Here is a 15,198-nt window from a genome sequence, read left to right as displayed (position 1 = left end):
TAATCATTTAGTCATAATGATCTAACTTGAATGCCAATTTAATTGAAATTTCAACAAATATACGCCACATATCAACTCTGGACATTAACCAACTCACCACGGCAGTTCCTTTCCGTCATACTGCAGAAACCCGCCATTATGTTTCTCACCCAGTTGCATAACGGTCTGCACCATCCTGTTGCAGCTTTGCTCTATCGAGAGTGGCGCCTTGGACCCACCCATATCGGTACGAACCCATCCGGGGTGCAAAGCTACTGCCATTATCTGATTCGGCTTCAAATCCAAACTCATCGATTTGGTCGCCGCATTCAAAGCGGCCTTGGAAGTCCTGTACGCGTACAATCCGCCATCCGAGTTGGCACCGATCGATCCCAGTATCGAACTCATGTTGACGACGCACGCCTTTTGGGGACCCATCGGGGCCGAAGCGTTCACTTCGGCGGCTTTCTTCAGCAGGGGAACGAAGGCCTGTTAGTTGAGAGGGAAGTCTTTACTTAAAGATTATCTACTGCAGTGTTTTCTGGGTGGCAACGAGGTGCTAACGATGCATGTGGACTTTTCTAGTAGGAAAACTGTCTAGTTCCACCTACTTCAAAATTACATGATTAGTGAAGGGTAATCTGTGCAGTGGTACCTTTGTAAGCATTATCGGCGCAACGGTGTTCGTCACGAATGTTTCGATCAGATCATCGCTCTTGACAAAGTTGAGACGCGTCGATTTGGGTGATACGCCGGCATTGTTAAACAACACGTTCAGCCCATTATCTTGGACGATGGCTTCTACTTCCTGCACGAACTGGTCATACTTGTCGACATCTTTCAAATCTGGTGGATGATAATCGAGAGTATTGGCGGGGCTAAGACAAGTGGGACATGCATTTTAAGCTTTACCTATTTGCAGAATGTGTAAGTTGCTGTGTTGCTTCCCCAGCGAGTTGAGCTCCTGTGAATAGAAAGTGAAGTGGGAATCTCAGTAATTTAAAGTAATCTTGTAAAAGTGTGTTTAAAATGTCGTTTTTATGTTGTACATCCAGAACACGTGTTCCAGAAACCAGGCGTCATACTGCACAACCAGGTCGGTGAATTTACCAGATGCGATTAGTGACGTCATTGATAAAAATCACTATCTGAATAGTGAGAAAAAGTGAAAGTCACCATTGGCCGTTTGATAATGCCCGTGGTTCCCTATAATCAGGGAATATGGTGATAAAACGATGACGTCATCTGAAACGTGCTGTATACTAGTGACAGCAGTAAATACGTTATCATTATTGCACGTAGTTGATCACATTTATGTATTAAACTGCAGTGAATAACTAATGCAGAAATCTAGAGACAAGTCTATTTCGTAGCACCCTACATATCTTAAATTGCAATTCTTATCAGTAAACTAGTAATGATTTGGCCTAGCCGTAGCGATAAACGTGCAACTATTCAGAAAAGACCATGTTAATGATCGCGGGCTCAAATCCCGTTCGTCAAGGATCTTTCTGCACAGATTGTCTCCGTGCTTGCTACACGATATTAAAATGGAAAAATGGCCAATAGGCAAAGCACGGCAAAGCAAACGCTTAGCTAATAACTATGGAAGTCCCGAAGACAGGTAAAATTTTATAGGCTGTCGGTAAAAAATAATTGCTAGGCCCTTAAAAATAATCATGTGCGATTCTGAAGGCTTGTACAGGTAGATTATGAAAGTCGAATATACATTGGATTGTTTTTCACCGGAGATCAGGTTTTGAGCTTCATTTTCATAATTGCTATTCCGTGATTGACCGAAGTCAGTGAAAATGCACAAAGAATCAAATAGAAGTTCGGCTGGGATTGGCCATAATCTTCTTCAGTGTGCATACATAATTCAGTGCCTCTATTTATACAGGGTCAATAACGGCGCCGGCCACGTCCTTGCAGTCAGGTGGGATTGGAGGAAGAAATGTTAGTGTGTAACCTTTGCTATTTGGAAACCGTGTTTTCCTCTGCATCTCCACAAAGAGAGGGAAGTTTGTTAATGGGGAGGATCGTTGGGTCACAGAATTCAATTTGATAAGCGATTAGACCATGATAAATAATTTGACGCGAGCAAAGGATCAAACACTACTACCTGCTTCGCGATCCGCGCCACTAATTTATCATGCCACGCGAGCGACGCGCAACACGATTGATCCTGTTCACATCACTCGCCCGCGCAGGAGCAAGTGACGCGAGCAAAGGATCAAACACTACTACCTGCTTCGCGATCAATGTTTAGGAACTATTAAATCTTCTCCAAAAGCATGTAAAAAGATTTGAAGTCGATTAAGTATTCAGGAAGTTATGACCAAACAAAGACGATTTTTTTTAGTGAAAAAACGAAAATTTTAGAAAAAACTACTTTCAACTAAGACTAGGTTTGATTTTCCACAAATTTTACATATTTTTTTTATAAAAAGAATGATTCTAAGAGCTTCAAGCTTGGTTAGAAAATAACAAAGTTATAAAGACTTCACTGAAGGTCACATTTCATGTTCCATTGAAAATTCACCTTCAAGTGGCTTGCGCCACCTCTAGGTTAAGATTTCCAGTGTCAACAGTGTTGTACAAAATACAACAGCGTGACGACTGAAGTGTTAATATTTTTTTATGTGGAGAAGAGCACACGATTTTTTTGTTTTCAGAACCTTCCGAAAAATAAGCGCGCTCAGGGAAATCAAGGTGATTTCTTTTACGAGAAGTTCCTGGACCGGCCGGGAATTGATCCCAGACATCTTCAGCAGCAGGTTTTGCTATGTAGCCGCGGGCTCTAACTGCTAGGCTAAGGAATTTCAGGTTGTGAGAATTTCATCAATGCATAAATTCTATATTTAAAAAAACATGCTATTATCTTTTTTAATTAGAGAACAGCTCAATAATTATTCTTTTATAGCCGTTCAAAACTATTGGTTTAGTTTTATTCATAAATTGCATCAAATTCTCATTATTGATTTATTTGGTCTTCGATTCAATTAAAAATACATCGTACGGACTAAAATTCCGTAGAATCCTCAATCTAAATGTTTCCTTAGCTATGTTAAAATCGTACATTATTGTCACCTAAAGTTTGTTGTGAAACTGCTGAAAATGTTTTTTAAATTCGGCACAAATATTATTTGAGAGTTCTCTTGCCAGTTTGATGTTGAACAGTGCCCTGTATGAACATGAATTTGAGTCATTGGGCGGTATGCATAAAAAGCGTTGAACTTTACTTCATGTAGCATCTACTCAAAAACAAAATCCACAAAGTTTACTACACTTTTGGTATGAATAAAAAACCTTTCGAACATGTAGTACCTACTACTTTCGAACATTAGCAGTGACTGATTCTGCACGTTTAGAAAATTCTATTCAGAGTGCAGAGTGATGCTGCACGTTTAGAAAATTCCATTCAGAGTGACACTTAAAAACGATTAAATCATGCATATATGCCAAATTTATCGCTTATTCACACGACAAATCATGTGAAAATATGAATATTACGACATTCCCGCTATACATCGCGTAATCGAGCATGGACACTAATTCATGTATATTATGTAATTTTACACGTTTTGAAGTATAAGTTTGTGATAAATCTAGCATTCCCTTTATGTGCAAGTGAATTTTATGATGATGATTACATAGATTTTTCTGAGACTTTTTAAATTATAGCTAAAAATCTGTGTCCTATAAAAAGATCTTGAGATTATACAGCAATTATGGTATTATAAAGTTCCTAACATTTTCATGATTCCAGTACTGAGAATTTGATGAAATAGTGGTAGAATTTTGAGCTTCCTCTGTGAATTAAATAAAAACAGCATGTTGAACTCCGATGATGGATATGGAATTCTTAGTATTTCTGTGGTATTCTTGTTATTTCGGTAGGTTTCCTGGTAGTACCCCTTGCATTCTTAAAAATAATAATAAATTCTCACAATAGTGGTTGAATTAAGGATTTTCTTTTTCATTTTTACATTCAGACAATCAAATGTTTATACTATAATTGAAGATTTCCTCTGAAATCCCAACGGAACTGGAAATCAAAGGGATCTAAAGTTTACAAGAATTCCAAAGACTCAGACCAGAGTTTGCAGGAATCTCACTGAAATCTCAGAGATTCTTACAGAAATACCATCTTGATACCCGAATAATTTCAAAAAAATAATAGCCAGATCAAATACCGGATTTACAATATTCCCAAAAGAATCCCAGAATTGTTATAACAAATCTAGAATGCCTATCGGAAACCCAGAATTACTATAGGGATTCCAGAATTCCAAAGGAAATCAGAGAATGCCGTAGTCATTACACAAAATTAAAAATTACTTTAGAATTAGCTAAAATCCATCCGACATCCCTAAGAAACAACATAATTATCGTAATGCCAGATTGAACATAATTATCGTAATGCCAGATTGAACATAATTATCGTAATGAGTATCTTCGTACCTGCCACACGATATTCACATGGAAAATGGTCATTTGGCATTAAAAAGCTCTCAGTTAAAAACTGTGTAAGTATTCATAAGAACACTAAGCTGAGAATTAGGCTCTCTAACGCCAGAAGAATACCAGATCTCTCAAATAAAATCAAAATTCCTTACCGGAATCTTAAAATTCTTTTCGAAATATCAAAATAATCTCAAAATACCTTTCGAAATATCAAAGCTGACATCGTTTTCCCATGATATTTACTCAAATTTTAATTATTCCATTCATTTCAACAATCTCAAAGCATTAGCTTCAGAGGTTGCGAAGCTAACTACCAGTAGCTTTGTAGTAAATGCTACCTTTATTCATAGCAACGCGTTGTTTGTAGTATGTTCGAAAGGTGCAGAAAGAGAAATGACACAAACATGTTCCACTCGTGTTCCACATATAGCGTTTACTACCGATAATGTAGTAAACTCAACTTTCTTCTTCTTTCTTCTTCTTTCTGGCGTTACGTCCCCACTGGGACAGAGCCTGCTTCTCAGCTTAGTGTTCTTATGAGCACTTCCACAGTTATTAACTGAGAGCTTACTATGCCAATGACCATTTTTGCATGCGTATATCGTGTGGCAGGTACGAAGATACTCTATGCCCTGGGAAGTCGAGAAAATTTCCAACCCGAAAAGATCCTCGACCAGTGGGATTCGAACCCACGACCCTCAGCTTGGTCTTGCTGAATAGCTGCGCGTTTACCGCTACGGCTATCTGGGCCCCTTTACTACATTTTATTCATACGACCCATTGGGCTCATTCATTTATTTCATAACGCTGAAAATGGCCATTTTTGACACCCACCCACCCCTTCGTAACGCTTTTTGTATGAATATTCTACAAATTTTGTATGGGCCGTAACACCGTGAGGACACCCACCCACCCCCTTCAGCGTTATGAAATTTGAGAATAAGCCCATTGTATACTATTCTATGGCAATTAAAAAAAGACAAATCGCCTAGCGCTAGTGTCTATGCACCAGAGACGTATTTGCTCATGACCTATTCAAGTTCATGTACACGCAGCGAACTGGACTATCGAAATTCATACTTTTTGCCTTATGAAAGATGGAACGATTATCGCAATACGAACGCTTTATGTATCGTTTTAGCATCACTCCACACCAAGGCGTCGATAGGCGCGGGGTATACGTACGAGTCTATCGATAGCAAGGTCCTTGGTTCGATTCCAGGTTGCCGCGAAAACTATTTTTGTTTTCAAATTTCGGTTTCATAAGGCAAATTTATGAATTTCAACCCGATTCCTTGTGGCGAATTTTCATAAGGGGTTCCTATGTTTATCGATAGTCCATTTGCCTGAGTGTATATTAGCAGTTGGACACGTGAGCATGAGCATAGTTGAATATAGAAACACGTGATCAATTTAGTGATGAAAATCCAGCATGCTTGATTGTAACGCGTTTAATTTTGAAACTAGGTATTATTGACATCGAAATTATCCAACTCACTGCTCATGTTCTGAACACGCCGTAAACTGTGTTCTGTTCGAAAGCCAAGCTCATGTTCTGTTCAAAATGCATCTCTGTAAGTTCTTGTACGATTTTCGAGACTTTAATTAGATCCAAATTTCTGAAAAGTAATGTTGAGATTAATGCTCTGAATGTTAAGAAATGGTTGCTTGCTGCCATTCTCGCATTTTTGATTTTCTTGCCCTACGAGGGTTCATTCATTTATTTCATAACGCTGAAAATGGCCATTTTTGACACCCACCCACCCCTTCGTAACGCTTTTTGCATGAATATTCTACAAATTTTGTATGGGCCGTAACACCGTGAGGACACCCACCCACCCCCTTCAGCGTTATGAAATTTGTGAATAAGCCCACGAAACTAATTTTAGAATCGACCCGTATCACATAATGTTTTATTCATGGCGTTGTTGAGACTTTTTGAGATTCATATTTTGGGTTATTATAAAAAATAAATGAAAATGAAAATATATGTTATTTTACATTCTAATTAACTGAGATTTTTGATTATGACGATAGGAAATTGCATTATAAAAATGGTTGAATTATTGCTTTCCTTCCGATATATGGACCATCCTATCATGCAGCGTGACACATCATGATGATGAAATACATCTTATAATCACGTAGCGTAGCGTAGAACCTGCTGGAACATGTAGCGCCGCTACATGTGGTAGTCACATTACATCCCTCGCGTGCCGGCGGAAAGTTCAATGAATGGGATTCTATTCATGTATGTGTGTTTTTATACGTGCCCGCTCGATACAGGGAATTTATGAAGCGTGTGGATATATAAAACCAAAGGTATTTACTTCCAAGCCAAGATTGTGTAGCACACCATTTCAAGCGAGAGACACATATTGCGCCGTTTTGTCGTCTCTCCGGAACCGAACAGACGTCACCGAGCAGGCTAGTGTACGACGAAACCTCACTGCGATCAATACGGTATTTACAACACCCAGTTGGCGTGGTGAAAATCAGAGATTCTGCACTCGGTTTTTGTGGAAATTCAGTGATAAAAGTTTGTGATAAACCATCGCTTTGACGCACCAGTGAAACTGTGCAGCAGCTGTTACAAACAGACAGTGTTTTACTTCATAGAAGAAGACCTACAAGAACCAACGAAAGGATTAAAACATGGCGCCCATCAATCGTAAGTTGACTCATGATGTGCAATTATCTCGTTTCACTAGAAGTACGGACATTCAAGCACATGTCATGTGTCCCACGTTCAGTGCCTACTTCTCGATGTTTCCACAATGTGCACCCGGTCTCGCTCATTGCGATGATCATGATTCAGCTGCTTTTTTCCGCATCTAGTTACCCGAAGGAAACTATTCGCTTCCAGCAGGGCCTACTTTGGTTTAAATTAAAACTACTTACCTCGGCCTGCTGTATGTTGCGGCAAGTTGCGATTATGTGCCTCGGAGGGGCCGAAAGGTTTAAAAAGCTCTTGATCAGCCCAAGGCCGAGACCTCGGTTGCAGCCGGTTATTAGGATCGAATTCATGGCTTGAAACACTAGGTACCTACTAACACCAAATCACTAAATTTAATGTTCTCCGTCTCGTTTTGTGTTGAATATTTTTGGCACTAAGCAACCGCGGGTTGTGACGATTGGCGTATGTATTTTGTATTTGCGAATAAAACCCTCGTGAAGAGTCTGGTCTGAACAAGAGAGACTTGCACAATGACGTAACGATACTCACACTAGCGTAATTATTATTAAGCGGAATAAGACGATGGATTTGTTAGTTGGAATCTCCGATTACAAGTTAATCCAACAGATATTCGCAGTTGAAATACTCAGCTGATCACAAATTGCTGTAATTTTCTTAACTGTAGATAGGCCACTTGTTTCCACTGACGGATTTTTAATTGTTATCAAGGAATGAATGTACACTGTAAGACCAAAGTACCCTTTAAAGGGTAAAAAAGTACCCTCTTTGAGAGAAACTAGTTTAACTCATAAAAAGAGTAAAGGGCCTTTACTCATTAAAGAGTAAACCGCTTGTACGTCAAGTCAACGAGTGATTTTTACCCTTTATTCCAAATGAATTTTGTTTGGAATGAGAGTAAATTTTACTCTCTTTTATGACTTCATTATTATATGAAATTAATTAATAGTTATGAATAATGTGCACACAAATCATTGGGCGTTTTGTTTTGCAGTTTATTAGGATTTTCTTAAATAAATCTTATTAATTAACAACTAGTTAACGTTCTTCTGGACATGCTTCCTTTCATATAATTAGCCCTCGGACATGGTCGCAGTTTTCTGTGCGGCGTCTCGCTCCAGGCCGTAATGAAGATTTTTGATGACATATCACACCTGCCTGTAAGAATATCAATATTTCTTTATTTAAGAACGAGATGGATAACAAATCTCGATTTATCACTAACCTGCAAGATACTGCTCAATAACCTGCAATCAGGATACGACTTCGGTCGCAACGAAAGATAAAGATTTTTTTCACTCATTAAAGAGTAAACCATTGGAACTAACAAATGGGCAAAATTTACCCATTATGCAAAAATTTGAAATACCCCTATTTTTGACAGCTTCTTATATCAGAAAAAAGTGGGTATTTTTTACACCTTAAAGGGTAATGCCAAGTTTACAGTGTAGTTTCGAACGATGCACGGTATCTTTTCACAGATTGCCTGTTTACTACATCCAAAGGTTTCTGAACGTTTGTGAGTATTGTATTATACCTACATACAGCGTAAGCTGCGTAGACATTTATAAGAGCACTTCATTTGCACTATGTACAAGATAGTGCTTTCGTCTGGTATTTCAATCCTTCGTTTAAAATAGAAGACAGAATTTGGTCTTATTCTTCTATCTAGCTTTAATTTCCAGCTGGGATTGAGCCTGTCTCTCAACTTTTTTGTATTTTATTAATAAGCACATCCAATTCTTAATGGAGCATCAATTGACCATTTTTGCATTTGTATATCATTTCAAGCCAAACTTTTCAATCCGACGTATCTGCAAAAATAAACAAATCGAGATTTGCTTTGCATGGGCTTGACAAACGCATAATCTACCTATTGTGTCTATAAAAGTATCCCTACATCCATTTTTTGATTTTTAGAAATAAATCAAAATTATGCCCTATGTGCACTTTACTCAGTGTTTTTAATTTGGCTACATACACCCTTCGTTTGCAAAGCGACTCAACTGTCAACATTTTTCATGCTAGCATATACACCGTACATATGCTCATAGTAAAGCGACCTATATGTAGAATCAAAACATAAAATTTCGGACACCAGATACGTCATACTGTTTCCAAATCACTAAACATGTTGGAAATCGAGAGAATTGGATTTCCACAGTTGAGCGAGCTGACGGGTCGGCAAACTGATGTGGAACATCATCAGTATTCGGTTTAAGACAATATTTCTCACCAAATTTCGCACAAGAACTGTTCTCCTCCTGCTTTTGTTATTTACGGCTCCATCCGGTGCTCCTCTTAGTCGAGTTGAAATTGGAAACATTCGGAAACTAATATTCGTTGTCGTTGAAAGTTGAAACTGACGAATTTACTAAGTTTAATAAGTTTTATGGGAATTTGTAAACCGGTGTATGTGCAACTTCAAAACAATACTGGTGTATATGACGTGACGGATGTGCAAAACGAACTGTCAAACCGACGCATCAAGCAAGGTGTATGTATCAATCAAGGTATGGTATCGACGAATCATCCATAGTGTATGTGAGCAGCACAAAGCAAAAGGGTTTATTCTCTAATTTTACCTGTTTTTCAATTAAATTCAAAACAAATCGGATTTGTTTAATAGTGGTTAGAAACAGTGTTCTTTTTTCAACTTATAGTAGACATCGCAATAGAAAAAATGCAAAACATTTTAAACATGATTTAAAATGCTTTAAAATATTTTGCATCGCATTTTTCTCGAAACCATCTGAGTGTTAGATACGCCGATTTGAAAAATCATGCTTGATTTGGCAAACACGAAGATGATCTATGCCTGGGAAGTCGAGAAAACCCAACCCCATAAAGGTCTTTAATCAGAACTTGAATTCAGTATTAGCAGCTAGCTTCTGAACACTTTCTTTTGGAGTTTCAATTACCGTTAGAACTATTCAATCCAAAAATCTAACTTGACAAATTTAAAGACCACAATGAGAACTAACTAGTCTCCATTTATTAGGGAAAAATATCTTTATCATAACATAAGCAGCTGTAGAGATTTGTGCGACGAAAGTCAGTCCCAAACACGAATAGCTATTCCTGTACATAGGGACACACAATTTGTCCCAGTTACAGAACTTATCTGTAGAGACATTATTGTTGCGATCAAAGTGGAGGTGCCAACTATCCAGGGGTAAACGGAGGTGTGTATTGCTTCTGCTTACTGTCCTGGAGATGTTGAAGATGTGCCTCTAACTTCGGTCGTTAATTTTATTAACTACTATAAGAAAATTAATGCCCAATTCATAATATGGTGCGATGCAAACGACCATCATGCAATTTTGAGTAGCACCTATACTGATAAACGAGGAGAAGGTCTGTTGAACTACATGTCGTCTTACACCATAAACATGTGTAATATAGGGAATTCTCCTACTTTTGTAAATGCTATCCGACTAGAGGTTATTGATCTCACGATCTGTAGTGACCTGCTATCGGAGAAGATTGTGAATTGGCATGTTTCTGATAAGTAGATGAAAAAACCGAATTTAGTACTACACCATTGCTTTTCTCGATATTGAAGGAGCTTTCGATAATGTATACTATGGCTCTATGAGTTCAGCCATGGAAGCAAGGAGCTTGGATAAAAGTATTACTAAATGGATTATGACTATGCTTAAGGATCGGACAATTTCTGCTGATCTAGGAGGTGCGCAAACATCTATAAGATCTACTAAGGGATGGCTTCAAGGATGAGTGTTATCGTCCTGACTGTGGTTTCTTCTACTTCTCGAACTTCTCAAAAATCTAAAATACCAAGGTTTTGAGGTAATTCGATACGCAGATGATATGGCCATCTTGGTTCGTAGACCGATCGGTTGCAAATTGTGTCAAATATTAATCTCAAATGGTGTAGAAGTGAGAGGTTAAACGTAACCAATCAAAAACTGTTTTCGTGCCTTTTACCGTAAGGGAAAAGGTATAGCTTTCACAACTTTCTTTTAATGAAGTTTAAATTAAACCTTGGGGTTACTTTGGATAAAAAAAGAGTCGGAACTCTCATCTAAACAAGGTTTAGCAATGTCCTATGGATCTGCAATAAAGCACTAGGATTAACTGGGGACTGAGACCTAATATGGTAAACTGGGTTTATTCAGCAAAAGTCTGATCAAAATGTTCCAAGCTGAAATACAAGCCATCATTGACTGCACAAATGTTCACCTCAAATGAAACTACAGGTTTGCAAAGATATATATTTTCTCGGATAGTCAAGCAGCTTTGAACGCTCTAAAGGCATGTAGATAAAGATCAAAGCTAGTTTAAACTTTTACAAGATTTTTTTTTTTTAATTACAGCTGGGATTCCTCATTTCTTCTAAGAAATTCTCCAACATTTCAACAACATATTATTGCAGCGGTTCAAACACTTCACTGATAATTTTTCAAATAAATTACCAAATCTCCATGGATTCCACACCAGTTAATACTACAGCAATTATTACAGTTATTGCTCTGATCATTTATAGATAAATTTCTTTAAGGATTCTGTCCGAATTTCTTTAAAATCCTTATAGGACATTATTTTATCAAGGCATAGTTAGAACTCATTTAAGTTTATCAGAGAAAAAAAAAATTCTGCGAACAAATCTGAAAATTTTTCTTTGCATTTCCCTGGAGATATTCCTGGATGAATAACTGAAAAAAATCTTTAAAGACTTCCATCGGATTTTTTTTTTCAAACAAAAAAAATGATGATTCAATGGATAATTTTCTGAATAACTTGGGACTTTCTTGAAAAATGTCTGAAACGATCTTTGGAATGGTTTCTGATGGAATCTTAGCCATGATAAAGAAACAACCAATATGATGATCTTTTGAACTAAACCATGGTTTGTAATAAAAAAAAAAACAGCCGTGGTAGATGCAGGAGTGTAGTTTTAATGAAAAAGTGTGAAGAGGTGGAGTAATTTGTGGAAGACATTTACAGTTAAACCAGCAGTAATACGTGTCGTAATAACAAGAGAAATTGAAAAAAGTCTTAAAAAATTCTTAGAGAAATGTCTGTTTAAATGAGGAATCAAACTCTTATATCGTGGTTCTTTGGTCTCTTTTTGATTCATTTTTGGTTATTTTTCGGGCAAGACTTTCAGTTGCAACCAGCCCTGATTTCCCCAAGATATCAACTGGACGTCGCTATGGACATCCATAAATCTGAATACGAGACGAATAGAGACATAGTAGTCGGGTTCAGAATAGGTACCACTTCTAGTACTACATTTGTTGCCTTGGTATTGGTACCCATGTTTAACAGATCTCAGTACACTTTTCACAGCATCATAGATTGTGCTCTATCACCTTATGCGCCATAAATTTTTGGGCAGCTGAAAGAAACATGGATGTCTTTATTTTGTCTTTGTCTGAATCCCATTTTAAGGGAAAGGTTATTTTTTTTTAAGATCAAATAGGATATTTTTTTCATATCTCATTTTGATGATTAAAGACATATTCAGATCATTTTATAAACATTTTTGTTGTTGGTGAAAATTAAATAAAAATTGTCAAATTTCTCTTTTTTTGTATGTTATTTACACATTTAGAACATACAGATAAAAAAAGTATTCTTGAAATATTTTAAGTGTTTCAAAGCCAAACTATCTATACTTTAAAATAAATGTTTAGTCATTTTAATTTAATCATTCGTCATTTGTGTATTTTAGAGCATTTAATAAACCTGGAATTATTTTTCAAAATCTGGAAAAACGTGGAAATATTTGGGAATTTCATTTCTGAAAATGAGTAGATACCCTGATCTTCTTCTTCTTGACATTACGTCCTCACTGAGACAGAGTCTGCTCTCAGCTCCACAGTTATTACCTGAGAGCTTTATTTGCCAATTGACCATGTTACATGTGTAGGTATAAAATTTGTTTTTATATGTGTACGAAATTTTAGCTAGCTTTGTTCATTATTTTTGATATTTTGTGCGCTAAAATAAGAAGTTTACTTAAAACAGTATATTTACCAAATGGCGGTAGTGTGCAAACGTCAAAATCGAACACGATCGCCACGAGTGAGCTGTTGTCCAAGTACCAAATATTAGACTTGAGCGCTATTTTGCTGTACGATGAAAATATCTCCAGTGTTACATCGATTGGTTTTGTCTACATTGTGCGCATAGCGATTGAAAGTTATATAGGATTTTATATGAAAAAAAACTTATTTTTTGTGTTTTAAACGTCCAATTATTCTTAACCCTTAGAACAAAATACGCTAAGAATGAGTCTAAAAACATTGCCGAAGAAAGCAAGGTGACAAAATGCCTGTAATGAAAGCTATTCCCTTTCACATGTCGTTAGTGCGAATATTACACCAAATACTACTTTTTTCAACACTGTTAGTGTCTAAGGAAGAAAATTTTCAATTTTGACGTTCTATCAAAGTTTTTCACCTTAATGAGCTCATATCTAATTGGGAGTTATTCGAAGATAATTACATTATTTTGCAATGAAATATGAAGATTGGTGAAAAATTAGGATTTCTCTTGGTGCTCATCAGTGCGGTCAATACATGATATTTTAGCCATATTTGTTGAACCACCAACATGTGGAGGATTGTTTCTTTTAGTTTTTATTGATTTTTGAAGTCAGTTAATTTATATTGATAAGTTGTCAAAAATATTCGGTACATTTCAAATTACAGTTCAGCGACCGATGTGTTATGATATCAATAAAACTAAGAGCGTAAATAACAAAAGTACAGAAATAAAACAGGTTTTACTGTACACAAAATCCAATACAAATTTCAAATGCGTTACTGATCACGCCCATATTTTACGCATTTGTACAGGCTTCAAATCGATTCGAAAAACCTTTGCACGTAAATGGGTATTTTAATAGTGTCATCATGCTTGTTATATAATGTAAGGCTATCAAGTATTTATATGGTTTATGTCTCAGATGGTTGATGGGTCAAACAGTGTAGATTTGAAAAATCAAGAATCTGGTTGAGCGCATACAAAAAATAACTCAACAATAAGTTTCTATATCATAAGATTAGATTTTAAGCGATTTCACTGTCGATTATAGGGATAATGAATTGCTATTGTAATACTATTGTATTTCTGGTGGATAATGAAAGAAAGACGTGTTATTCGTTCTAGAGTCAACGTAAGAAGACTCCGAGCCTATGCTCGTTTATTTTATTGTTATCTTATACTCTCATCAAATTTGTCGATGTAAGGGTGGCATACACCACATAAGTATGTAAAACACTATGGAGATTAAGGTTATATGAGCACAACATAACATTGCCCTTACAGGGATTAACAGTACCGTGGGTCTGATTTGATGCTGAACACATCAATCATGCATTTATACTTACAACATTGCCTAAAATGGACGCAAACAATAAAGCTTTTTGTTTGGTAGAACCGGTTAAAGCCAATAGATTAAACACGTTTAGATTTAGAAAGTGCAAGTCACGCTTACATTCAGTCGCCTCCTTGAATGTATTTCGAAGGGCCATTCACTAGTGATGGGTTTCAACTTAGATAAACAGAAAGGTTGAATCATGTTCCGTACATAAACTACTGTCCTCTGCCCGGAACGTGTAGGTAAATAGACCTCGCTGTCGCATCTCGTTCTTGTCTCCGCTAATGAAAACCTAATTTTAGTACCTGTCTAACCTTGAACAATCATGAAAATCACACCTTGGGATTAGCGTGCGAAATGGAAATTCACGGTCGTTGTAAAGCTGCATCTGACCAAGCCAACCTTCTTGTTGGTTGGCCGCCCCCATTAGGGTGGTTCAAAATATTGTTTTTGCTTCACACCGCTCAGATTCAGATTCTGAGTATCTCTCTCCATATTTTAAGCTCATTTGGATAAAAGTTGAGACAGCACAAGCATTTCAAAGTTTGTATGAGAATTACTATGGGAAAACCAAGCAATTCATTCAATCGGTCAGAGTGTTTTGCCATGAGCCATTGAGGCTGAGAGTCAGTATTGTGTCGATACTGTCATATAAATTTATCAGCTACCCTACAACTTTGCCGAAGACCAATTACTGATTTATTTA

At 36.9% G+C, this 15,198-nt stretch overlaps 2 protein-coding genes across 4 annotated transcripts in view; one reads left to right on the top strand and one right to left on the bottom strand.

The window, feature by feature from the left end:
* Positions 1 to 7,845, bottom strand: LOC5579259 (C-factor). The gene is made up of 4 exons (XM_021844814.1): positions 7,348 to 7,845; positions 892 to 943; positions 635 to 825; positions 1 to 468 (listed from the first exon to the last, which is right to left on the bottom strand). Exons 1-4 carry the CDS (start codon positions 7,471 to 7,473, stop codon positions 94 to 96), a joined length of 744 nt encoding a protein of 247 aa, XP_021700506.1. The 5' UTR covers positions 7,474 to 7,845; the 3' UTR covers positions 1 to 93.
* Positions 994 to 15,198, top strand: part of LOC5576472 (thioredoxin reductase 1, mitochondrial) — a 35,453-nt gene continuing 21,248 nt past the window's right edge. The window contains exon 1 of one of the 3 annotated variants that reach the window (XM_021844803.1): positions 994 to 1,075. In XM_021844803.1, coding sequence (XP_021700495.1) covers positions 1,009 to 1,075 — 67 coding nt within the window. In that variant the 5' untranslated portion in view covers positions 994 to 1,008. Of the gene's footprint in view, positions 1,076 to 6,744; positions 7,118 to 15,198 lie in introns of those variants that run through there. The other 2 variants (XM_001662615.2, XM_021844792.1) reach the window with 2 other exon arrangements.

This window comes from Aedes aegypti, chromosome 1 (genome assembly GCF_002204515.2).
Source record: "Aedes aegypti strain LVP_AGWG chromosome 1, AaegL5.0 Primary Assembly, whole genome shotgun sequence".
Taxonomy (NCBI): Eukaryota; Metazoa; Arthropoda; class Insecta; order Diptera; family Culicidae; genus Aedes; species Aedes aegypti.
The sequence above is the reverse complement of the archived record's forward strand: the minus strand, read 5'-3'. Positions and strand labels throughout refer to the sequence as shown.